This window comes from Helicoverpa zea, chromosome 4 (assembly GCF_022581195.2).
Source record: "Helicoverpa zea isolate HzStark_Cry1AcR chromosome 4, ilHelZeax1.1, whole genome shotgun sequence".
Lineage (NCBI taxonomy): Eukaryota > Metazoa > Arthropoda > Insecta > Lepidoptera > Noctuidae > Helicoverpa > Helicoverpa zea.
The window spans coordinates 3,129,555-3,156,362 of record NC_061455.1 but is presented as its reverse complement, the minus strand read 5'-3'; the positions used below and the strand labels follow the sequence as shown (position 1 = coordinate 3,156,362).

General features: G+C 33.2%; 1 protein-coding gene across 1 annotated transcript in view; it reads left to right on the top strand.

Moving 5' to 3' along the window:
* LOC124630084 (zinc finger and SCAN domain-containing protein 21-like) overlaps nt 1–26,808 on the top strand; it is a 67,437-nt gene that overhangs the window by 22,483 nt on the left and 18,146 nt on the right. Inside the window, exons 2-5 of the mRNA XM_047163808.1 lie at nt 18,803–18,913; nt 19,219–19,390; nt 24,544–24,810; nt 25,819–25,988. Coding sequence (XP_047019764.1) covers nt 18,803–18,913; nt 19,219–19,390; nt 24,544–24,810; nt 25,819–25,988 — 720 coding nt within the window. The remainder of the gene's footprint in view (nt 1–18,802; nt 18,914–19,218; nt 19,391–24,543; nt 24,811–25,818; nt 25,989–26,808) is intronic.

Sequence of the window (26,808 nt, the reverse complement as noted above, 5' to 3'; positions counted from 1 at the left end):
CTAAAAACAAATTATTTCAAAGGAAACCACAAAAATAGCTTCAATAGGTAAAATTCTATTATTAGAACACGTAGCAAGTATATACAAGAACTATATACCTGTCAGTGTTTTTGTTTCACCTCTAAACGGTTTCGTAACAGATTTTTTTTGTCTTAGCTAAAAACTGTAAACATGATTTACAATTGACAGGAGAAGTCAGCAGTTTGTAGTAGGTAAAATATTGTTGTATTTTTATTCGTGATTTTAGTAGGTGTAAAAGCAGCTGTGTCTTGTTACCTACTTAAAAACTTTTATTGTCACATATGGCAATAACACTATGTTTCAATGACCAAACCAATTATCAATTTAATTCTTGTTTTCTTTTTTTGACAATTTCGAAATCCTATTATGTACTCAAAATGTCGTCATATAAAGTCCACGATACCTACGTTTAATGCAAACTTCTTCATAAGAAATATTTTTTTTACCTCCAAAAATAACCACTGTCCAAATAAAACATTCTTACAAATTAATAAGCTTATTACCTACTAATGAAACATACAATGAAATATACAATGAATCTGACTTACTAAGTAACAAAATAACTTAACCCAACAAACGAACGAACACGTTTTAAACATAACCTCTAACTGAATATTCAACTGGCAATAAAACAGCTTTTAAAAACTAGTAATTTTCAATAGACGTTAGTCGTGACGTGCCCGACCGTAAATATTGCGGCCGGTAATCGAACCTGGTACCGAACGCATGTAACTACCGGTTAATGTAATACGCTCCGTGCCACATTACTTCTGATAAGAATTTCTGAAGCAAGCAAACACCTTTTTTTCAATTAATAGCTTTGATGAAAATGTGTTTGGTTTGTAATTATTTTTGCAGAAATAATTTAGTTTATTTGCAAAAAAGACAAAGAAAAGCTTAAAAAAAGCATGTTTTGGTTAAAACTAACTTGTCCTCGTTTTATTCTCGTCTCATCAGTTTTCGGCTTTTATTTTGCTTACCTAACAAATGGGGCATCGAGGCAATAATTTGCCATTAACTGTATGTCAATTAAAAAAGCTAAAAACCTATGAAGGTAAGCTTGGCACAAAAAAAAACTGGAAAAATAATGTAGCGTGTTTCTAAATGATAAATCTAAACTGTAGAAATTAAACTGAATTTAGACGTAGTAGCTAATATGAAGATATAAATAACACTAATTACTTCCCACTTCCTCCCAGCCTATCGATTTCACTTCTCCAATTAAATTGCCGATTGCCGAAATCAACACTTTTACATCAAAACCAAATACGTATGAACATTAATAAACTATATATCTAGAGATACTTTTCAATACATTTCGCCATATTTCATCATTTAATAGTTAAATGATTATGCAAACCAGATTTTATATAAAGCATAGCCAATTTGGCAATATAGTCATTTGGTAAAATAAATGTCGATATCATAAATTTAGTCATAAATAAGTTGGAGACTAAATCGTCGGTGACATAAAAGAAACGATGTTGGTATTGTACAGGTAAGATCTAGAAGTCTAGGTTAACTAGGTTTTAAAAATACATCTCTGCTAGCGTTCGTTTGGATAAAGCTCAGATTACGTGTATCAATGTCTTGTGAAACTTACCACTGACCTAAAGAATGAGTTTATGACACATTTATTCAAAACCATTATAAATTCAGGAAACTACTAAACTAACTATTCTAACTATTCTTCTTCTTCTAACTATTCTTGTAACATTATCTAGATTGAACAGTGCATAAAGTTAATGTGACTAAAATTGGTTTCTAATCTTAGAATATCCCTAATCTTCAAAAATAAGATAAAGTTTAGTTATCTCAGAAAGTATACCACAGTAAGTAATTTATCACACCTACTTACCCTTAAAAGATCTTACAGTCGACAGCTTAACAGATAAACAGAAAAAATGAAAGTGTGATGCAGATAAAAAATACACCCTTTAAAAATTATCGCAGCGTTGACATTTCAAGAATTTGAAAAGTTGACTTACTGCTGTTCAATCTATGTCGTGGGCGACTTTTAGATAAAATAATTTATCAATTTCCTCTGTGTTTTATCGTGGTGTAAGTCGGTGGGATTGATCAAGTTTCTTTTATTAATTATTTTCTAGTTTAAATTCGGCGTTAGAAAACGCTTTTGGATACAATGAATTATTGACACAGATCGTCTGGTTGACGATTTATTATCTCGAACATAAAAAAGGCGACTTTGGTAATTTATTTTGTGTGAAAGGTGATTATTGAATATTAAAATATTGTATTTGCTTTTACAACTATATCGATGTTATTTTTTAATAATTGGTTTCCGCGTGGGAGTTTGTGTTAAGTTCATATAAAGGTATCATTATTTTATAATCTCCGTTGACTAAGTAATTTGTTTTCACAAAACAAACAATAAAAACCTTTTGGATTTTTATGACTATGTAACTTAATTAATGAATGAAATTAGTTTTGTCATAAAAGAGATTAAAATAAATAAATGCCCTGTTAAATTAGCTTTATCTTCAACGGGAAACATTAATTGTAAAGTAGCTAAAAACGAGAAATGTTAGTTTTGACAGACAGCCAGACAGTTAAAGGTTGCAAGTTTTCTATTTTTTCCGTTAAGACTTTAGTTTTGAGTGTCACCTCGAAAATATACCATTTTATAATATAATGATAAGGTACCATGCCATTAAATAAAATAGACAAAGCGACCATTATATATAACCAAAGATAAACGCAAAAGTAAATACTTAATTTTAACCAACCATGTATTGTAACTAACATTTTTGTTAGTTATTTGTGTACTTAAAGACATAAAAATTGCAATATAATGTTATTACCACTATCTTAATTGGTTGGTCTGAGTGGCTCTTTTTAGTAAGTTTGTCCAACTATTGAAAATATTGAACTTTTGAATGGTAACTTATAATATAATTCATCATCAGCCTATAGCAGTCCACTGCTGGACATAGGCCTCTCCAAGTGCACGCCACTGAGATCGATTTTCGGCTGCTCGCATCCAGCTCCTGCCAGCCGTCTTGCGCAAGTCTCCACTATAGGTATTAATATAATTAATACCTATAATATGAGCAAAGTTACTAAACCGATTAATTATTCTTATATTTTACCAGCTATTCCCAGCAGTTCAATACGGGTAAAATAAAATGTAGCCTATGTCCTTTCGCAGGCTCTAGTTCTTTCATATAAATTAGTTTTGGTATAAAAGGTGAATAGACAGACAGCTACTTTCGCATTCATAATAGTAAGGATTTTAATGCGTGAGAAAGCATTAACAAATACGTCAATGGCATATCGTTATAATATTTTAACCACAAAAAAAACTGGCTTCTGTTCACATAGAACTAACGAATGTATACTAATTTGATTATTTTAAGATCGACATCTGTTAATTAGCTTCCTGATATTAATGGTGAATAAGAAAATATTGACCAAGTTATAGGTACAGAAATATTTTTATTACCATATTAAATGGCGTTTAATTAATATTTTACAGGTTTTGTTGGCAAATATAAGTCAATTATGCACATAATATCTTTATGGTTAAACTACAGAATCTATTAGGGTGGAATTTGGATATTTTTGACAGAAGAAACCTGGGAAAAATTGCAAATATTTTTGAAAAGCTTTCCCAATCACAAATCATCTCAGCTACAGCTCAAAAAAAATCTGTACTATCAATTAAATCATTAAGTAAAAAGTAAAGTGATTTTTCTCTAAAGATAGTATCAAGCAATGCAAACAGTAGTTTAGGAATTTAACCCAACAAAAACGGCCATTAACTAAACGAGCTGATAAAATTGATTACTATTTTGACGGTATTCGGATTTCGTTTATCTGTTACCGACATCTAAGGAGCCGCGTAACTGCATTAAAGTAAACAATTTATTGGTACAGTCGTGGACTGAGGTGTTTTGACTTTCTTTTAGTGAGTAATATTATTAGTTGCTTTGACAGTTGCTATTATTGTGATTAATTTAAGATTTAAATAAGACTCAAGCCTGCGATATTGTTTCAGTGGATCTCTCTATTAGTAGGTAACCTGCTTAAAAAAATCATGAGTTAGAAATTAGACTTTTAAAGAGTCAACTTTTTCATGAATTGTAGATTTCGTCCATACTACTATATACGCAAAGGGCATCTACAATTAGCTATAGGTATCTGTTACAATAAGACATCATCAAAATATATAAAAATATACTTATTAAATTACTGCCATAATATTACCAACCCAAATAAAACCTCTGTGATCACCAGTAAGAACGCTATCAAAGTTATTTGTTGTTTCACATTAACTCTCGGTCACACAGACTTAACTGAATCGGTAGCTTAATCGCTTGTTAATTTGTTAGATCCGAACTTGAAAGTGCCGCTTTCTTGAATTTATGACTTTATTCTGGTCACCTGGTTAAATCCAATTCTAATTTTTGTCTAAGAGCCTATCATTTATGCTCTTTTAGTAAAGTTTCTGATAACGACGCTATTAAATCTATTTTGTTTCATCTTTTTTTTTTCTATTTTTTGTGTTTAAGAGTGGAAAATAGATTTTTCTTTTGTTGTTTTTTTGGAAGTATTGGTAGCAATTTGTCTTGTATTTAAATGTCAGTATTTTATGTATTTATTTTTTGTTTATCCCATTCACTTATTTTAGTAAATTCGTCATTAATCACTACGATATTTTCTTCACATTCAATTAAATTTGAATATACCAACTGCATCGACGTATAAAAACTATATTTTTTTTGAATTTTCAAAATTAATTAAGTAGATAGATTAAGACAGGATTACAAAGAGAAACTACTACTAAAATCGATCGCAATTGATTAAAATTCCGTGTTAATTATGAACGCATAAACAGACAACGTATTAAGGCATGGACCACTTGTTTAGGCATGCGTCTGCTAACAACAGGGTTGTCATATTCAAGTTTATTCTTTTTACATACATACTTACCTATATGTAACAAAAATAAAATTTTAATAAAAAAGACCTCGTATCTTATCGTAGTTTTTAAGCACAGCATTGAAATGTACATACACTTGATAGTGATGAAGGACTTTTCGGTACCTAGAAGGTATGTACTGAAACAGGACATCGTTTCCCTTTTTACAAAATAATCATGTCTTATTTCAAAATGAATAATTCCCAGTAATAACCAGAATAATAACCAGTCTAACCAAGGGGTATCGGGTTGCCCGGGTTACTGGGTTGAGGAGGTCAGATAGGCAGTCGCTTCTTGTAAAGCACTGGTAGTCAGCTGAATCCGGTTAGACTGGAAGCCGACCCCAACATGATTGGGAAAAGGCTCGGAGGATGATGATTTCAAAATGAATAATTATCTAAGTTTTAGCTAACTACCAAAAAGGGTCCTCTTTTATTATTAATTTTTTTCGTTGTATAAAAATAATGTATTGTTTTTACTCGAGGTTGTTTCATTCTTAATCCTCACTTATGGCAACCCTCATTCTTAATCCTCACTTATGGCAACCCTACTTAAGATAAAGTTTGCCCGATGTACCGATTGGATTAGCATATACTTATAATACCGTTATCCGTTACGAATTCTTTGTCGGTCTTATTAATAAGCAAATCTATGAAACTAGTATCGGTAAGTGTAACGTCCATTTTATCTAGAAGCCTTCTTTGGATGGTGACGTAAGGAGTTGTTACTGAAGAAATAAATAGAAGAAAATAAAACATTTAATTTATTTCTATGAAAGTTGATCTTTTTTTTCGTAGATAAAGGTATAGAAAGTGGTTGTTCTTTTTTTACTGAAATATTTTTTTAATCTCCTGTTTGTGAAATAATAAATTAAACACATATCAACATAAAGGGTGCAATTTAAATAAATAAAATTAAATCAACAAAGCTTAATTTTGATACAAAAAGTAAGACGCATATATTTTTTTTCATAACAATTACATTATTCTGGTTCAAAAAACAAAAACTAACTGATCTTCCAGTTTTTCAAAGAAGTAAAAATAAACTGTTAGTTACACAAAGTATGTAATATAGTAAATATTAACACCAATCCTTTTGATAGATTTTTTACCACTTAGCAATTACGGTCGTTATGACAACCTAAATAATTTATAAGACTTATTCTTTTTTTGTTACCTGCACATCGATCTACCTCATAGGTAACACCTACCTACTTTATTATATAAGGATTATTAAAACGATACCCAAATTATATTTTTTTGTCCATAGATAACCACAATTTAATTTTCGGTAGCAGCTTATGATTTATTCTTAGTGTTATTATTTTTTCTAATTGATTTTCGGTCGGAACTTTAGTAGACATTTTTCTATTAATTGTTACGCCTTTACTTTTAAATTTTATGAAACGCATTGGATGTTCTCTGGCCGAATAAAATATATTAAAAAGACAAATAAAAAGTATTTTCTGAAATATATCGATTACAATAACTTCTAACAACTTCTTCTTTCTTTTACCTATATTTGTATCGAACTCTTGTCATATATTTTTCACAAATAGATATACCACAACAATGTTCTACAAAAACAGCGTTTTCTTCCCCATATAAAACAACAATATTTAAACAAAATAAGTCCCTTTACAAGCTCTTCTATCAGGACTAAAAGAGAAACCAATAAAGACCCGGTTTAATCCTCCGTGTACCAGATTTGGTTCATGTTATACGTCCTTTAAGCAATATAACGACTGTTCTTTGCACTACATGGGTGTTTTATATAAAAGTCATCTTAAATTCCTTGATGGTGAACAGATAACAAGAAGATATTCCTATTTATTTTTAAATAAAAAAAATATACGTACACAATGTATGATAAAATTCTAAATTTGAAGGAAGCGATACCACTTTACCATTAATATTTCTATCATCTTCGTTCATCGTTTTTTTTTTGGATCTATCGGGAACAACCCTCTGTGCCTTCATTGTTGACGGTAGCGTTAACCGCCAAACCGCGTCATACATGACAGTGTCATAAATGAATTTCATCATCATCTCAGTCATAGGACGTCCACTGCTGAACATAGGCCTCCCTCTTAGATCTCCACAAATACCGGTTGGAAGCGACCTACATCCAACGTCTTCCTGCGACCTTTATAAGGTCTTCGGTCCATCTTGTTGGTGGACTTCCTACGCTACCAAATGACTTTGCCAAACTATAATTAGTTACCTTTGCCTATCTCAACAGGAAAAACAGTTGTAAGATTTATTTTTATTTTTAATACGCTTGTAAAACCTTGTAGTTCGTCCACTAAAGTGATCTAACGAGGACCGACTATCCGACAAGTAATTACTTCATGTAATGTCTATATTGTTTATTAAAAAGTAACGGTTCTTTCACTAACCGGCGCGGGCGCACTTTTTTATGCACGCCACATGAAATTCTGATGGGCGATAATGTTTTTAAAAATCGTTTCCTATTATACATATATCACGTTTAGTTTTTTTTTATTAGCAAAAAGATTAATACTCTTTGGTAGTGGTTATTTTTTAGCAATTTAGGAGTAGGTACAGTTATATTTAAAGTAGGTGGTTTAGACAATGTCTAAGTTGATGAAAGAGGTGGAGCAGTACTGAATTGAAGTGTCTAGACTAGAAAATTAGCTTGGGTTTGTCTGTTATTAATTTGAGATTTAAAAATTACAGAAAAATAATACATAACTAGCTTGGAACATCTAAAAGATCTATAATATTTTTGATGCATCTATCTTTTCCTAAATTGCAGAATAGTCTACGAGCTATTTTGAGTCAACCTCTCGGTTCAATTGAATAGCTCTTCGCTGCCTAAAAAAACGATTTTAACTTAAACATTTTTTCCCCACCAAATAAAAAATCTTCTAGATTTAAAATTAAAGTTTTAATGGCTTCACAGTCTACTCCAGTTTAATCCTAAGGCTCATCCCGTGATATATCTGCTACCGGTCGAGTTCGGCCCAGCAATTACGGGATAATTACAAACCTTACGGCTTCGGACGGAATTAAAATACTCGGACAGTGTATACTTTTTGCTGTTGCATATTTAACGATTGCACATTCCTTTACACTCATATGTTGCGGAAAGAAAGTTTTTAATGTGCTTAAGAGTCCTTTTGATAACGACAAAATAAAGACGAGCATTTTGATAATTCGGAGGACCTCTATGTTAGATTCTTTGCCTAAATTCTAGAAGAAATGTGTTTAAAGTAATTTTTGGATCATTTTGATTCTTTGGCCCTAGTATACTATTCCTATCTAAACTTAATCCTAGGTTCCTCAATTCCTCTTCAAAAAGGCGATTCAAATCTTCTAGACGGTACCAACATAAAGCTGCACTCGAACAACATCCAAAGCCAGTGATTTGGCGCAATTATTACGTCGAAAGGGAATCCAAAAGTGAAAAAAGCGATAGAATTCGCCGAGGCTCTGATTAAAATTGTGACAGCTTGATTGTTCGGCTCCTGCGTTCCCTTTTTTGGGTGAAATGCTTCCAGTAGTTGAGATAAGATCAAATTGGACCATATATTACTGATTTGGACCTGGAACTTTATGATTGTGGTCGGCTTTTTTGGATTACCTGTTTGGTGTTGTGTGGTTTCGTGAGGATGTTGAAATAATTGGGGTGTGTAAGAAAGGTTGCTGAAGGACAGCTTTTACTATAGAAAGAATGGATATTAGTAACATTTTCGTAGAATATCAGGATAAGGAGATCCTGGTACATTTTCAGTAGAAGATAAGTAGCAGTAGTAGTTCTCATACTTACCTTCTTTAAGGAAAGATCAACCAGCTTTTGCAACTACAACTTTAATGTTGCACCCAAATTGAGTCACCCATTTTACTCCAAACCATATACCTACCTAAAGAATTCCTCAACAATAGTAGTTAATACCCAATAACTGAAACCGTTTCCAGTGACAGCTATATTTAATTAAATTCCAACAAGTCTTTATACGTTTTTGTGTATGCGCACCCAGACTGAATCACGACTGGACGAAACGTGAGACCACAAATAGATTTACTTGTAATACAATTTTAACGGTCTTCAGTAGATAATGTTTCCTAGATATCTGTAGGGGGTGGAAGAAAAACTTTAATAGGTTTGTCTGTTCTTTTTGGTGGCTATAGTTATGCTGAAATTATTTAGGAGAAAATTGGAAAATATCTAATCGATTTTTTAATAGAAATTTCGGTTTAAATTAATCCATGTTTTAATTCAGACTGACCAATCTCAAGTTCCATTAGGTTATGGATATTTTCTATATTATGCAGTCCCTACGATACTTAAGAAGCTATCACTCAACTTAGTATATAGACACACATAGCGTTTCTATACTCAAATACTTTTGGTGTTGCAGGATTTTTGGGAATATTTGAGTCTGATATTCCCAAAAATCCTGCAACACCAAAGACCTGAATAAGCTCTACTACTTCAAAACCATCAATCGAACACCCTCTTTACAAAAATCAACAGTAGCATCAACAAAGTGTTTATTTAATTAACCACCGTCGACAGGTGTGACATGGTCTACTGCCTACCCTCAACAATATCGCACGTGGTATACTAGACCGTGACATATGTTGCGTTTTGTCACGGTTGGTTATTTTTTGCAGTAGGTGCTTTATGGCAGGTTTTTTGGAACCTTTTGTATGTGCTCTCAGGTTATCTACTAAGTCTTTTTCTACTGAGAAACCATCTTCTATCTTTGAGAAGACATTATTTTTGGAATCGTTTGGATTCGTTTTAGTGCAACTTTTAGAATAGCTGGACCAATTATTTGAAACCAATAAATTTTCAAATCCGCATTCTGTTTGGGCTTTAGCAATATAACTTTTGCAGCTCTGGTTTTAGGAATATCTTTATACTTGTCTGCTTCTTCGAGACAAAAATATGAACCGTCCAAAATGTGATCCCAAATATTTAACACAAACGGAGTTAATCATTTGTTTGCTTCATCCCCTTTCCTTATCTTTATGTCCTTGGAAACCACCCTTGCGACCTTTACCTGACCGTCCTTTACATTCACAGGTGTGATATGGTCTGCTGGTTACCCCATAATCAGTACTGCACGTGGTATTATCAACCGTGACATATGAACGTCGTCACGGCTCGGTATACCACGCTACTTATTGTGTTTGGATTAGGAACAATTTTATGGCTCGTTTCATGTGTAGTATATAATGAAATTATTGCCACCATGTTTTCTTGACGTGTTTTTGTAGAATATAAAGATTTGCCACTGTTGTATTCTTGTAGAATAATAGGTTTATTAGTTCTTTGATTCACTGAGTTTTTAAGAATTTTACTATCTCCAAGAAGCTTTCAACTGTGTAAAAGTTTTTGAAGAAATCCGTTTATAATAAGTATCCATGGCATACACATATGAAACCCGGGGTCATTGTTATGTGTTGCCTTATTTTGGTTATCATTCTTATAATCATTAATGCAATTGTATACGAATGTATTTAAAGACACAAAACTTTAATTATTACTTACACATAAATACCTTCCAAATAACTTAACACTTTCAACCTGCTATTAATTACGAAAAAACACGATAATATAATCACCGATGACATCAATGACATGGTCTGACGCCCACCCCGGTAGCGCACCGTTACGCTACCGTGCCGTACCGTCATGCGTGCGGTACCGTCACGGTATTTATCACGCGATTACCGTGTAAACGTCGGTAAACGTGTTAACAAGCAAATTGCATGTTTTATAGTCACTTAATTGAATTATTGACTATATGATACGGTGTGTTTTTTTGGGATGTGAAGTATGGTTCGTGCTTTTGTTGAACTGTCATGGAAGTAGCTTTTGGTTTTTAAATGGTATCTCAAGTCGGTGATTACTTAGTTTTAACTTTTAATATCTACATATCATTATCCAACTTGACTTTGGAAAGATCAAATCAAGATTCACCGAGAATAAACATTTTAAAAAATATATTGACTTCAAGCACACCCATCCGATAATTTACTAAATAAAGCCATTAACGTTTCCCCCAGATTACCAGAATCAAGGTGTAGATTATAATATTGCTACAAAGATTACACGGTACCACCGTAATGGGTACTATCAATCTCAATCTTCCTTCTGTACCGTACACTTTCCGCAGATGCTAGTAACATTCATATCAGAGACAGGTCATTTTAAAACTGTCGAAAGTGGTGCATACAAAGTGGCAAGCTCACAATCATTGCAACCGGTGGTACTGACGAAATGAGATGCAATTTGAGACCATGACTGTAACATTTGGGACCTCAGTGCTAGCCTTTAGGCTATGTGTGGGGTAAAGCATAAACTTCAAGGGAGAAAAAAAGAATCGACCATATTGAGTAGAATAAGAAATACAAACCCGATACCAAAATGTCCACAGTTTAGTTCCCTTTTCTACGTGAATTTTATTTTGGATATAACAGTAACAGATTTCAGTTTAACCATTACTGTCTAACATTGGCAAAGATAGTTTCCAGACACTGCCATCCATAGTATCGGAATATCACTGTCAAATAAATAGCTCGAAATACTTAGTGCTGTTTTGAGAACTTTTTCACAACCCCAAGTGTATTCTAGACTCCGTTCACAGGTATTTGGCTTGCTAAAACTAAACCAACAACAGGTATGTGATACCTCATCCTCATCTGCTTAGCCTTTGCCCAACATTGTTGAGGCTATCTTCCAGTCTAACTACAAGCAGCTGAGTATCAGTGTTTTACAAGAAGGGAATGCCTATCTGACCTCCTCGATCCAATACTTCATTCCGTGATAATATAAAAATCGCTTCCTCTATCGTCTATAACTTGCCCCACAAGCAATCCCTATGTCCAGTTGCAGTAATACGCTGTTATTACAGTGCACCCGCGGCCTTCACGAACTTGTACCATTTTCGCAAATTGTTTCCAGCGCTAGGCACGTGCTCTATCCGCTGTTCAATTGTAGTTTTCCTTGAAATGCTATGTATGTAAGTACTGTTTGAATTTTGAAGTTTTTACTGAATGAGTGTGCTTTTGGATTATGGTGCTTCTATTTTGCTGAAAAATATACACGCTATGCCTGTGTTTAATGTTATGAATTGCCAAACCATGTCCTGAAGTAGGTAGGTATACTTTCTCGAAATCACCTTCACTACAGGGTTCAGCATCAGCTATGGATAAATATATCGCATACTTTTCCACGTGATGTTATGTTACTTCAGAAGCAAACTCAGTAAGAATTTGGTCACGGTAAATTAGAACTCTTGCAGATAAGCACTATTATTGGCTCACCATATTTGAATTTAAGTACCTACCTACAATGTTTTCAACACATGTTTTTTTTCTTTCACAATACATAATAGCCGCTTAATTTTTTCTAGCCTTTTCATCTAACACCTTATAAGATGCTCTAAAAAACTCTATGTATAGACACGTGCTAAGTGGCAGACAAAAGACAATTTGACTAGACTTTGGCGATTATCACACTGCCCCGCATGATGCAGCGTAGCGCGTGGATGCGTTTTTTTCCGTTGCTTGTAAATATCTCCGTTTGTATGAAAAACACGCATAGTCCAACACACTGAAAATGCATCCACGCGCGTTCATGCGGATCACGCGCATACACGCGGAGAAACATGCACCCCCGCGCGTAGGTGCGGGGCGAGACGCAAGGTATGGCACACTGAATCCCGCATTGCCGCGCGTGATTTTGAATGGGCGTGACGTGTATATTTGAAAATGGATCTCGATGAGAGCCGCCGTGCGTGAATCTACAAAACGCACCTACGCGCGTGAGTGCGCAAAAAACCCGCACGATGATGCAGATCTGCACTCCCGCAGGAACGCGCATAGGTGCGTCGACACGCAAGATGCAGCGTGATGAGGGGCAGTGTGAAGATCACCTTATAGTAAATAAAACAGGTTCTAGATAATTTGAGTCCCACTTTGCTATTAAGTAACAAAAGTTTATCTAAGTTTCAATTCGAAGAGCCATTGTGTTTTTGCTGCATTCTCAAAGATGGTTGTATCATGAATTGGCTGTATTATACAGGTATACGTCTATAATAGGAACACTTGCTTACTTTTTTAGGGGCTTATATAGCTAGATAATTAAGTGATGCGGTACGATATAATAAAGGTATAAAAAGGTCTTATATACTGGAGTCACCATCTCAATTTTAGGTGCTTAGTTTTTGTCAAAGTAACTTTTGCCTATGACCTGAATGTATGAGTTAAAAGTTAGTGATTATTTGTGCATCTGTGTTTTTTACATACCTGCCTCAAACAAAACCTCAAATGTGAAACAGCCGCTGCCGAAAATATAACCTACCACAAAGAAAAACCGCGTGAACGTAATCCATTAAGTTCAAAAATTTTGAAATTTAAATCATTTGATAGTCTAACGAGCTTTTTTACGTGCTTTCTTTAGATATAATGACTTGTGCGCACGAACGCATTGGCGTGCAATTTGGTCGGCGTGCGGCAAATAATCGCTACGGGCGACCGCGCGTGCAATCATGCCTTTATTTAAGGTTGGTTCTTACTGAGTGTGTGGGTAATAAATTCGGAATTTATGCGCGTATAGCTTTAGGATGTGAGCTATATTGCCATGGTCTGTTAGTGTAAGACTGGAATATATTATTATGCTACCGTTTATTACAGTTGTCTTACGTACTTATTTTATGGTTTAATATCAGATAACTGGGCAGTTAGACCGATACCTTTCGAAGCGTCGTTATTTTGATTAGGTAAACTCAAATGACTTGAACAGGTTTCATTTTATTTTTGAGTTCACTTCCTTATAATTTAGTTTATATATTATGATTTCTCCAGTTATATCTTACCTACTATCTAAGATCTTTTCTGGTAGTTCGCCAACCAACATTGTTTGTCCCAAAATATGCTCGTATAGTAGAACCCAACCTTTATCCCAAGTGCTGAACATGCGCCGTCAAAATGCGCGCCCGAGGCACGGACGCGCGTTTTGGCTTCTGTTTAAGAACTCTTTTGAAATTAGTGTATTATTTTTGATATATGCACTTCATGAATATATTTATATATTGGAGTGGCTTACCAATAACAAAAATGCCGTGAGCTACTGGAAGTAATTACTCATTGGCTTGGAGAATGAATTTAAATATACAATAGGTTCTCAAGACGAGACCCGTATTATGTTTCTCTCTCTTTACCGGTGTTGTTTTTAATATTTAGGGACACATAATAACACCAAATCTAGTGCTTTAATTTCTATAATCCTGTCCTATTTACCTACACATCCTATATGGCAACTACTGAAATAAAATGCATAGTTAGGTAATCTACTTTCAAAACATCATCGAAATTCGAAATCTAACCAAACAAACTCTTAATATTCCCATTACTATTAACAACAACTATAGATTCTCTATAATCTTCATCCCATAAAGAAAAACAAAAACCTATTTTCATGAAAGTCGTGATAGTCTCATTCTTACGCTAAAAGGTTCACAGTTAGCAATACCATCGTTTAATTTGAAATTTAAAACAGTAGTGGATGAGTGAGACTCGTTACGGAGATAAGAATTCAGTACAAGCGGCCGGTATGCCTGACACAACTGACGTTACACATCTGTTTTACTATTTATTTGTTAGGGAACTTGTAGAATACCTGTTTTGGCTGTGAGTGGTATTGTGATTATTATTTAAGAGAGAGATATTATGAATGAATGTTGTGTATCTTCGTTGATATCGTAAAATATTAAAATATGTACCCAGGTATGTTGTCGAGTTTTGGCAAGTAAAGATTATCCTGAAGTCTCGGACTATTTGAGCAATATTTAACTATTGAAGAAATCAACCTTAAAAGTGCTTATTCTAAATAGACCTTTAAAAGCTTTTATGAAAAATATATTGAAATATGTTTTGTATATGTAGCCAAATTTACAGATAATTTTTAAACCCAAAAAGATAACCGCGAAGTCTTTGAATTCATTAGGTACGACACAACTCATAAAACCATTTACATAAGTATTAAAAAATTGCATGAAATATCAACCCATTTAAAATTCATCCCGCACCGATAAAATCGCAGCTACCGTCTGATCCAATGTGCAGGTCCCATCATACTGAGCGTGCGCAAAGCGAGCGATTTGACGCCTCAGGCGCAACCGCTTCTGTAGATCCGATCGTGATCGCTAGCGGTGCGCCGGCGCTGCCAAGCGAAGTGAGAATGGCTCTGCGGTAATGTGACAGCGAAATTATGATATTGTTTATTGAGGATTAGGGAAGTATTGGTAAGAAAGAAAGAAAGAAATGAGGAACGAAACATTTATTTGTATTGAACGTAGGTGGTACCAGTTTTTACATACTTCAAGGGTAGTAAGTGTACTAACGAAATCAGTTAAGCAGATTTTTTTTTATTTTGAAAAGTAGAGACAAGATGTAACCGTATATGTTTGACATGTTACATAAAATAAATTGAAATATGTTAGCTAGTTCAACACAGCCAAAATAGTTAGGCAAAAAAAAAAAAACAAAACTGATTATAATATGATCATAATCAATTCGGAATGTCACCGAGACATAATAATCGGTGCTTTCAATACTTTCTCAATGACCATTCCTGGCCGATCAATATACGAACGCTTTTTAACTCCCTCACGATTGACGTCAATTAAATTTGATAGAGACCATTTAGGAGATTGATTAAAAATCGATACAGCAATCGATTGCGGCAATCGGTAATGAATTCGGATCGACTGACGACGAGACGTACGGAATTTTAAGTTGCTCTATAACGACTTGTAGGGCGTAGTTTATTAATAAAGTTTATTTTATAGCCATAACGAAGGTTTATAGTTCCAAGTAACTAACAGTATTTATCATAATTCACGAGGAAAAAATAAAATTGTAGTTAACTAATTGATATGGCGAAGAAATCGATTTGGATCGTAACCTTGTTTTTTTTAGAGTTAATCGAGTTAGATATTTGTATCAAATAGTCGGCTTCAAGCAAGTTTATGGCGATTTCTATTTTCTATTGAAGCCCTTTCTTGCGAGTGTTAGAAGTAATATTTCTTATTGATAAATGTATTGCATTTGGCTGTTGATAAATATTCATACGTTTTTTAACATAAATTAGTAAAGCAATTAACTTAATCATCTTCACTTAGACTTGTGACATGGTAATTAATGATCATCGATTAACGAGCTTTTTAAAATTGCCAAAACTGTTATATTACCCAATATAAACTGTTTTCTGTCACGTGTTAACTGTTATAGTAAAATCAGTAACTACCATAGAACTAAATAGGTACCTACTCGTATTTAAAGTTAACGATTTTCCTTCCGAATTCCTTTTACAATGAGCCTGCACAGTGAGTCACATCGCAAAATTGTGTCCAAAATTTCACCCTGTATTTATTTGGTTCCCATACACAGTGGTTAGGCGTGCATCATATGGACAAAAACCCGCCGTCACAAAGGACTGCAGACGTTTGCAATTTATTCTAAATAACGGGATCACAGATTTATGGGGACCACTATGCGAAACTGAGACAAAAAACCCGATTGATGTTTTGTTATCCAACTGTATTCCGGTGTTTAATAAGTTGTTTTTTTGTATTGTTTTTTGTCGAAATACTGTATTAGTTACTAGTAGTTTTCATTGTTTTAATAAATTAAGCTTTCATATGATTAAACCGTGTGTCGTCGAAATTAAAGGCAGCCTGACGAATGTCAGGGATTATAAAATAAATTTATATCATTTTTATTTCCAGTTCTACTAACAAACAATAAAAATCCTCATAAATCGATTTATTATCATTTTTCCATAAAAAAGTCAACACCAATCAATTTTTGATAGACGTTATTAAAAACCAACAGTTGTCGTTTTGATCAGATTTATATACAAAATCATATATTAAAAATTAATAGACCGATCCGCGTACAATATCAGAATAAATTTGCATATTTATTGTACTTAAGCATAATTAGTTTGTAGCCATATCCAATTTAAGTACTATCTGTTGAATATTCATACTTATTAACGTCACTAAGTATTATCTAAGTTAGATACATATGTGGTATTAAACGATAATTACGTGTTATTTGCATTTTTAAGATTTGTATATTTATGTAATTTAATTTAATATTGTATGGCAAAGTTAGTGTTTTAAAAATGATTTTTTTTTTAGAGTTTTATATAAAAATCATTTCTTGCAGAAACTTACTGGTTAAATTAAGTACTCAAATACTTAATTTATTTATTAATTATTTAAATAATGTTATTTTTATGGGATAATGTTTATATATTGAGATAATTAAATTAGCAAGCCTTTACTTTAAGCCCTACAAATTGAACCTTAACTTAAAGACCCAACACATCAAAATACAAGTACCTATTCAATTAACCAATTTCTCGAAAATAGCTGTACTTTATCTCATTGGCTATATCAGGCCCGTTAATTGCAGCATGGCGGATTGAATCTTGCGGCTCGGCGCACGTTCATATTTGTTGTAATTTTCACGTCATTACGCATAACGCAGCGGCGGCGGTTTGTTGAAAGCGAACATAGAACAAATAGACCAGATACGACCGTGTGAAAGTAGTTTGTTTGCGCGCGATTATCGTGCTGTTGATTTAAGATTGTGTCTGGTTGTTTTGCGCTGTTGGTGCGAGAGTTATGCTGACGTTCTGTTGGCATTAAGCTTTTATACTACTAAATTAAAGCTTTTAATAAATTGCTTATTTTTATAATTTTGATGACATGCAGAAAGTCTTTTTACAAAATTTATGCGTCTTATATTTTTGCGCAATAAAACTCATTTTCTTTGTTTCTTTTCTTTAAAAATGGATTTACAATGCAGTAATAACCAATTTACAAAAAAGTTAAATGTTCGTTTTAAACCTACATTTCTTATGACTTACCATAAACTTTTTAGACGCCAATCAAATCCAACTCAAACTTTTAATTAAGTCGCAGACTGTAAATATCTATTTTAGGCCGCAGTCTTAATTAATTTGGTCACGATTGAACTTATGATAATTTATCAAATAGTTACGGCAGTTATTAATCATATCGCGTAGGCATCTTTCTCTTCTATTTATCGTCTGACATAATTTTGAATCTAGAAATCATTTCTCGCTTGGATATGATCTAAGTTCTTTTGATAATCAACATTTTTACTATACTTTTATGTAGTCGTAAAATATATTCAACAGGTTATTTTTGTTACCCCATATACTTAAGTTTACAGGTCCAAAGTTAATGCAAAAACTAATCTAAAGCAGCCACATCGAGTCTTTAACGACAGTCGTATCTGCGCCAACTAGTTTTAATCTTTGACACGCAGGATTAGAGAAATGCACGGGCAATTTTCATCGCTTTATGATAATGTGGTTACGAGTATTGCGCTCAGAACATTTTACTACTAATGCCTTCTGATATGAACGACTGCTATCTTAAATTGAAATCCAGGCTAGATGCGAAGAAAGTTTAATATAATGTTCTAGGATTTTTGTTCTGGAAGCCTGGTAGTGTCTGGTTTGTGTTTCACGCTTGTTTGATTTGTGAGGGCATTCAAGCCTTTTCATATTTTATGGTATAGTAGGTTTATAGAATTGATTGTATCGCTCGCTGGTAGATGCGGTAGTCTAGGGCGGATAATGAGATAGTGACTTTTGCTCTATGCTATGGTGGCCATAAAAAGGCAAAGACAGAAAAATCAACAATATTGAGTTCATAAAAGGGATGAGTTCAGGGGTGAATCTCTCTTTTGTCAATTTTAAGATTGTAAGAGTAATTTTAATTAAATTATTTTTCTAACAGTTTGTTTTCTTTGTCGACAGATTCGGCATCGTTTCGGGTTGTTTGACGAAGTATGTACGTCTGGTGGTGTGCAAGTCCGACACTGTAACTGGGTTCGGTTCCTGCGAGTGTCAGATAACTATGGACCACAAGTAAGTTAACATTTGGGCTTCGGCTTTAAGATCTTACGTATTTGTAATTATATAAATATTTTTTGCAAATAAACGACTCTTCGTCGAACTTAGCTCGATAATCCGCTGAAAGAAATTTAAAGTTGGCCTAGTAAAAATGTTTTAATTTTTTATCATCCGTTAGATGCAAGGAAATAATTATTGCTTATTTCTTATCGTGATTAGACCAACTGATAAAAAGAAACTGAAAAGACACAATGTATTGATATACCTTTCAAGCACTTAATCTTTCAATATTTTCTGACAAAATCAATTTGTCCTATCAGGTAAACCTAGTCTGTACGAAGGTCAAGGGTGAACCGGTCTACGAGGCGGTGAAGCCCGTGTCTGCACACACGGAGCTGGTGGTCTACTACCTCCCTGAAAGACCTGAGGAGATGTTCTTTGTGAAGATGAGGAACAACCTGTATAGACAAACGATGGACTCAATATTAGAAGGTAAAATTATCACTAAGAATGTCAAGTATATCTTGCCCTTTTCAAAGTAGACTCCAGAAAAGTAGATATATACCTAATTTTGTTTCAATTCTTTTACCTAATTTTGTTTTTCTTTTTGATATAATTTTTCAGTAGGTACCTAAACTCTTATGTATTTGCCTCTTATTCCTGTTAATTTTCAAGCCATCCGTCCATTGCTGCTTTTTATTCATCTTAAGTAAGGATATTTCTCGTTTCATCTAACATTATTGAATACCTGAAACTCTGATGAACACTCTCGTGTTCAGCAATTTGACAATCGCTAAATGGATGACCGACATTTTACCTCGTTGGGGCATTAAACCCAACTCCAAGAACGTACAAAACCTTAACTTAAAAAAAAAAAACTAAAAAATCTTTTAAATAGCAACATAATTTACCGTAGTCGGAGTATATTGAAAGGAAATTGAAAGTAATGTAGTGGATATGTGTAAAGCGGTATACACATGATGGGCACTATAAATCACGGCGAGACAGTTATTATGACGGACGAAGTATAAAAATATTAAATTAATCCGATAACTTTTTTCTCACCATTTGAGCGAAGCGACTGGTGAAACTGTGAAGATTCGCAAATGATAAAATATTTTTTAGTAACAATTTTTTTATTAACAAAAAACATGTTTTTTAACCATCATTTTATATAGAAGGAAAATTTTACTTAATCATTACTTACAAAAGCTAGAATACAAGTAACGTTTGAAAAATGTCAAGAGCTTGTATAGTGACGCTGTTCCACATTTCATATTAAAACAAATTATGCAGTAAAATGATAAGCATTTACAACTATAAATTATTATTATTATTTCTCTCATAAATAACACCGCATCTATGTAATATCTGCGTTATCTACAATATCTAGCCGATAGAATATGTCTAGAATTAACAGGCTCTCGCTTATCTATAACTAAACCGGCCACAATTTTAATTCCTAACCACGCAGAACAAAATGACTAGCGGAGGTGTCATAACGGAAAATCTCCTAACGAGGACTAGGAACGTTACTGTCTTCGCACTTATACTACGACTTCCGTGGACCCGACCACTTTTGTAATGCCAAACATAGATGACAGATGTTTCAAAGAACAAAAACGTCTCGTTAGTTCACTCGTAACTGATCGTTTTGGTCATGTACTATGGTCTACTGTACGTACTTGACCTAGAAGAAGGCCAACGACCTACCTGCATTATGGCATCTCCGCTCACCTTTCCTTACTCCATGTTCTCAACCCATTTTTATTTCAAACAGCTATATTAACCAGATTAACCCTTCAATGCTACTTAGTTTATGCAATAATTATTATTATACGACACTATTAAATAAACATAAAACTGAATACGTGATATTGACGATAATGTTATCAAATAGATAAATAGTAAAATATAATTGCTTTTATAATTAGTTTCTTTATGAAGCAGAACTTAATTTTGTACTTAAGTTCTCAGTTGTAGTGATCGCACTTAGATTTAGCAAACTTGTTAATATACATATGTAGGTTTACCATGAGGTATGGTTGAAAATCATGGGAATATTCATAAAGTCCATCGTTAATATTTTTTTGTTGATATTCAATTACTTTTATGTAGTTCAATTAAAATCGGAACGATATTTTACACATTAAATTAATTTAATTATAAACACCAGATGAATTAATTTTGGAATATTAATTTAAATGTCAAAACAGAATAATAAAATAATGAGAATAATTTTATGAATAAACATTTTAGACGACTCGTAATTGCAAAAATGTGGTTGTCAGTTTATTATTTAATAATAAAATTATTAATAATGCGATGATACAGATTAGGTTATTACTTCGATTTTTTACTTCAGATTTCATAATTTCAAAATTTACTATCTCAAACATTATTGTGCAATGGAATAAAAACCAGGTATAAGTTGTTTTTGAGTTCACGTATACCTATAGCATTTAATTGTATTTAAAATAAAAAGATAATTTGAGTAATTAAAGTAGTAAAAATGTATTTAAATGCACTGAAAAACTGTAAATTACTTTATTATTAAGTTGTTGATAGTTTTACATTAGCAGAAGTCTATTATAATTTATATTTTTTGTTTTCATATAAATTATTGCAGTTAATCTTTTTTTGATGTACTTAAATCCTGTATAATACTAATAATGTCATACACATTTTTACTGTCAGATCGATGGAGAAGACTTTATTACGAGAAATAGTTTTTACTTTTGTAGTTTTAAAATGAGTACTCAAGTATTGTAGTAAAGTTTAACCCTCAACCGCTTGCGTATTTTTCTATAAGTGCTATACCATTTATTGCATTAAACCAAACCCGTTTTTCTATACTTAACAAGTAGGTATACCTAACTACACCTATTAACATGATGCATAGTTTCTTAGGTCAACGTCCGAATGACGTTGTTACCGTGCGAACTATCAACCTAATAAATCAATACACATATATACATACATTTTATACATCTATCAATCAACAATGTTCACAGAAACACGTCAAAGTGAAATGCTTAGTTCTACATAACTTAATTAAACAGTACTAAGTCACTTAAGTGGTCATTTTCACACGATTGTAAATTTACGTGTGTCGGTAGATTTAACGCTTTTAATTTACGTAATAAAATTAGTGATGTTACTGTTGGTCACTTATTACTAAATAACACTAATATGTAATAGGCCCCATTTGCAAATAGATGATACCAACTAACTTCTTCTTATCGAGTGAGCTGCAGGTTTAATCACCTTACAAGCCCTATTGTCAGAGTTTTCTCAAATCCTTCTTACGGCCTCTGACGTGGAATTATAACAACGACTGCTACTGGGTAGGATACTTCACTTTAGGATACTTTTCGTGTAGTTATGCTAACTCTCCTAGCAATGTGAATAATTTCTAAAACAAAACAGCATCAGAAACAAAATCCCAATTAATTTAATTCCACAATCACAGAACTATTCAATAATCATCGCATCAACTAAACACGCGATTATTCCAAAAACACACATTATACCATAAAACACACACAAACACACACACACACACAAGATATCGCGACATTATTCCAAAGCACGATACAGTCGGCACATCAAAGGGAATTCCTACTTGGATCGCGTCGCGGTTCGGTAGTCGGCGCTCCTGATCGCTTTTTTATAGTTAAGCTGTGCACATTGTGCTGAAATAAGTTGCTTGAGTATAAAAGTTACGGGTTAAGTTGTATGGCCAATATTGGTTCAAATTAAAACAAATGTTGGTCGCTCCATTTTGTTTACTATGAAAAGTTTTGTTAGACTTTCTAGGTATGTGGCATTTTCATCTCTTTAGTTGAATTGAACCTACCTATTGACCACAACTAAAATCATTCATATCTTTATTCTTCATAATTCGTAGTTCCAAAAAGATTTTGATAATTTGAAAAATCAAACAATCCCTATTCAAATGCTTCCTCCGAAGGTAGTAATAAAAAACGAACTGCCTCTTTACCTAGTATAAAAAGCCAATATAAAAAAGTCTAACAAGATTTACCATAGACTATTGCAAAAATCTACAGTTAAACTTGAAACGTTTTCGAAGACTATCAATATGAGCACAGCCTAACAGACCAGTTAAGTTACACACAGTTTGATAACGCGGCGGCTTCGTTTGTCCCTATATTGATCAGATCGCACAAGACCGTATTATGAATACTGATCTATAAAATCTTCCAATATATGCAGTATAATATTTGTATTTTGAAAAACTGTTTATTGAAGGAACAAAGAAATGAAAAACATAGTGTTTTTTTAAAGCTCCGAACTTTCTAACGCACAGATTTTGTATATCATTTAGCTTTTAACCTTTAGTTTAAAGATATGTTTGTATTCAGTACAGAATCTATTCGTACAACAAACAGTCTATTTTTTTGAGCCTCAGAAAACTTTCGAGTAGGTACGAAAAGCTTTCTTTAATCAGTATATTTTATTTTCGGTGTTAAATGCTAGTTTCGTAATTTATAAAATTCTTTCTACAAGTTGTCTCATCATCTTTCACGATTAGTTTTATATTCACACAGTATCTTACTCTACAAAAACGTTCAATTTTCTATCTCAGGCCACGTAATTGAATAAATAAATTAAAATCCTATAAGGTTGTACATCACTACGCAAATAAAGTAGGCAAAACGAAGCGTAGACAGTCGACTAGCGAGAGATATTATCGTCCCCCATCTGTCCAGTCGCCGCTCCATATCTAGCATTTTCTATCCTCCCATCTTGAAATACACCTACCCTTACAACGGATAAAGAAACAACCTATCCTTGATCTAGAACACAAACACGCCGCTAATTAATCCATGCCATTCGACGTCACTATCCGAGATTTATTGCAATCCATTATAATTCCGCGGAAACTTCAATGCGAACAACTGAAGATCAACCTTCAATAGTAAAAGTCGGAATTGGGAACGCCAATTAAATCGTAGCAAAGAAATTTTGAGACGGGTCTCCATAAACATAAACTGTCCAAAGATCCATAGCGAAATTTACGGTTGTCAATAAAATTGGTTCATTAAAAATTTTTGCTTGATTGGAATTATATAAAAACATTCGATCTGAATTATAAAAAGCGCCCACTGGCCGTCTAATCACCGTAAAATTCGATTCGGAATTTTATCGATAGTAGACTTTGAGAAACTAATATCAATAAAGTGAAAATATTCAATTTTGAAGAATGATAATTATGATGTTGTGTGTTGACGGCGGAGAATTTATGAATTATGATGTGAATCGTCTTAAGGAAGCCGAATCTAAAAGATTTGTGGCTTGTTAGCATAAAAATATATTTTAATATCTGATAATGAAGCCTGATTGAGTGATATCTATAAAATTGATTGTTGTTGATGTTTCAACCTGTTTAATGCGTTCACCCTTCGTGAGAAAAATAAAGCTCTTTAAATATAGCGGCATTCGTCTGTGGACTTGGAATAATTTTCAATTCAACAGATGGATGTCGATAAAGACGGTTGAAAAAGTATTGGTGGGTTAATTCTTTTGATCGACAGATGATGGAGAGATCGTTAGTCCAAATTGCACTGTTTTTATTCTTTGAATTTATAATTTTGTTTCTAAATAATTATTTTCTTCCACAGATTCACCGTTAGACCTATCCACATCCCTCCTTTCAAGAGTCCTTCTTCCAATTTCCCCTCCTTCTGGTGCAGAAGATGAACACAAGTCTGTATCAGGGGACTCCTTAACGTCATCATCAGCCGGTTCATCAAATGAACTCCTGGATATGACTCCAAAAATCCAAAGAAGACCAGCGAAGTCTGAAAGAGCGTTGCTACCTTGTGAAGTTTGTGGGAAGGCATTCGATAGGCCTTCCTTATTAAAACGGCATATGAGAACACATACTGGTAAGACATTTATCTACATAATCAAAAATATTTAATAGTAACTAACATTTTTTTTTTTCTTTATATCTGACCACAATTTACTTGTTCAAGCAACATTTTTGCATGTTGTTTTCCTGCTTAAGATTTTAGAATCTATTAAAATAATTATAATGAATATTAATTCGCATTAAAATAAATAACGAGTCGATCACCAGCAATTCGGGCACATCATTTAAAAATATTGATTTAATTGGTCCTGATTAAATAAGATTGGTATTACAGGTCCCAAGTCATAGGCTGAAGCAATTTTATCAAATTATTTTTTTTATAAAAAAAAATATTAATCTCAGAAATGGTATTTTGAAAATGCTTATTTATTTGTGACATACAAACATATAAATAAATAATTTTATTCATAATTGCAAATTGAAAATAAATATTTTCTCAACTAGACCAGATTCTGAATCCAGTGTAGAAATTAAATTAATTAATAATTTATCGCTAACTTTTTGCGTTTCTTAATTAAAGTAATCAAATCAATATGGGTTTATCGTAAATAATTTTTAACGAAGGAATGGACTACCGTAATATAGCATCTTGTCATTTCTTGTTACATTAACATCGACTAGATTTGTAGCATTTTATTGCTTTAAAATTTTGTTATATATGTTCGTTTAGAAAACTTGTATTACAAACTTTATTGCTGTTTGTAAAATTGCGTTTAAAATAAAAATCTGTGAGGATAGGCAAGTCTCTTGAAAGTCATTAATTTCGTTACTTAACCTTATCAGTCTAAAAGTATCGAGTTCGTTTCACCCTTACTTAGAAAAAAACAAGGTTTAAAAAAAAACGTAACTTTTTTTTTTTGTTACGGTTAATAACATTAATTTTATTATTGTTTTTTAAGATCTCTTTCCAAAAAAGTCTAGTACCAAAGTTGTCAAATCCTTGTAACTGTAGAATAACTTTTCATTTTTTTATAACCTTACCCATTGCAAAAGAATCGCTAAACTTTCTCAAAATTCCCAGGTGAAAAACCCCACGTCTGTATGGTCTGCAACAAGGGTTTCAGCACATCAAGTAGCCTGAACACCCACAGACGCATACACTCCGGAGAGAAACCACATCAGTGCCAACATTGCGGGAAGCGATTCACTGCCAGCTCCAACCTGTATTACCATCGAATGACGCATATAAAGGTAAGTTATCTACTAAAAAACTATAGAAAAGTCATGGTAAATAAAGAAAAAAATAAAAATGAGGTATAAAGGTGAAGAGTTTGTTGCTTGAACGTGATAAACTCAGGAACTATTGGTCCGATTGAAGTATTATTTCAGTGTAAGACAGCCCGTTTATCGAGGAAGGCTATGGTACTTTTATTCGGGTGCGTGTTTTAGTTTCCACGGAACACAGATCAAACCGCTGGCAAAAGTGAGAAATATTTTGTTATGCTTGACCATCTTGGCTAGAACATAGAAATCAACGTGTTTTTGATCAAAATTTTGCTACGTTTTCATTTTTCCCTGCATCTCTCATGTGTGCTATAAAATTCATTCAAGTTGAATATACCACCTTTTTTTCTATAATATACATTAGATTTAATTTCTCCCAAAAATGGCCTCACCAGTCTCATCTTACAATATGATTTTATTCCACCTTCTAAAGCATAACTCTATTCCCAGATCAGTATACCTCCTTTGTTTTGGTCTCAAGTTATATAGTTCACACACAGTTCTGCGTGTGCGCAACCGGCCGTAGAAGTCATGCCCACCGGACCATAGACGTGGGAATAGGTCGTAGGTTGCGTTGATTCACTCCAGTTTTTTTTTTTACTTGATTGCACGTTCGATTTTGCTTAGGGATTGGTTTGAAGGAGTCTATGATCCATTTGGCAAGGAGTTGCATATTGATATTGTTTTTCCTATGTTGCACGGATAATTGAAGACACTCTGAAAATCTTAGTAATTGACAAATACGCTTTTTAGTATTGCATAATTTAAAGTGTTTTTTTTTTGTATT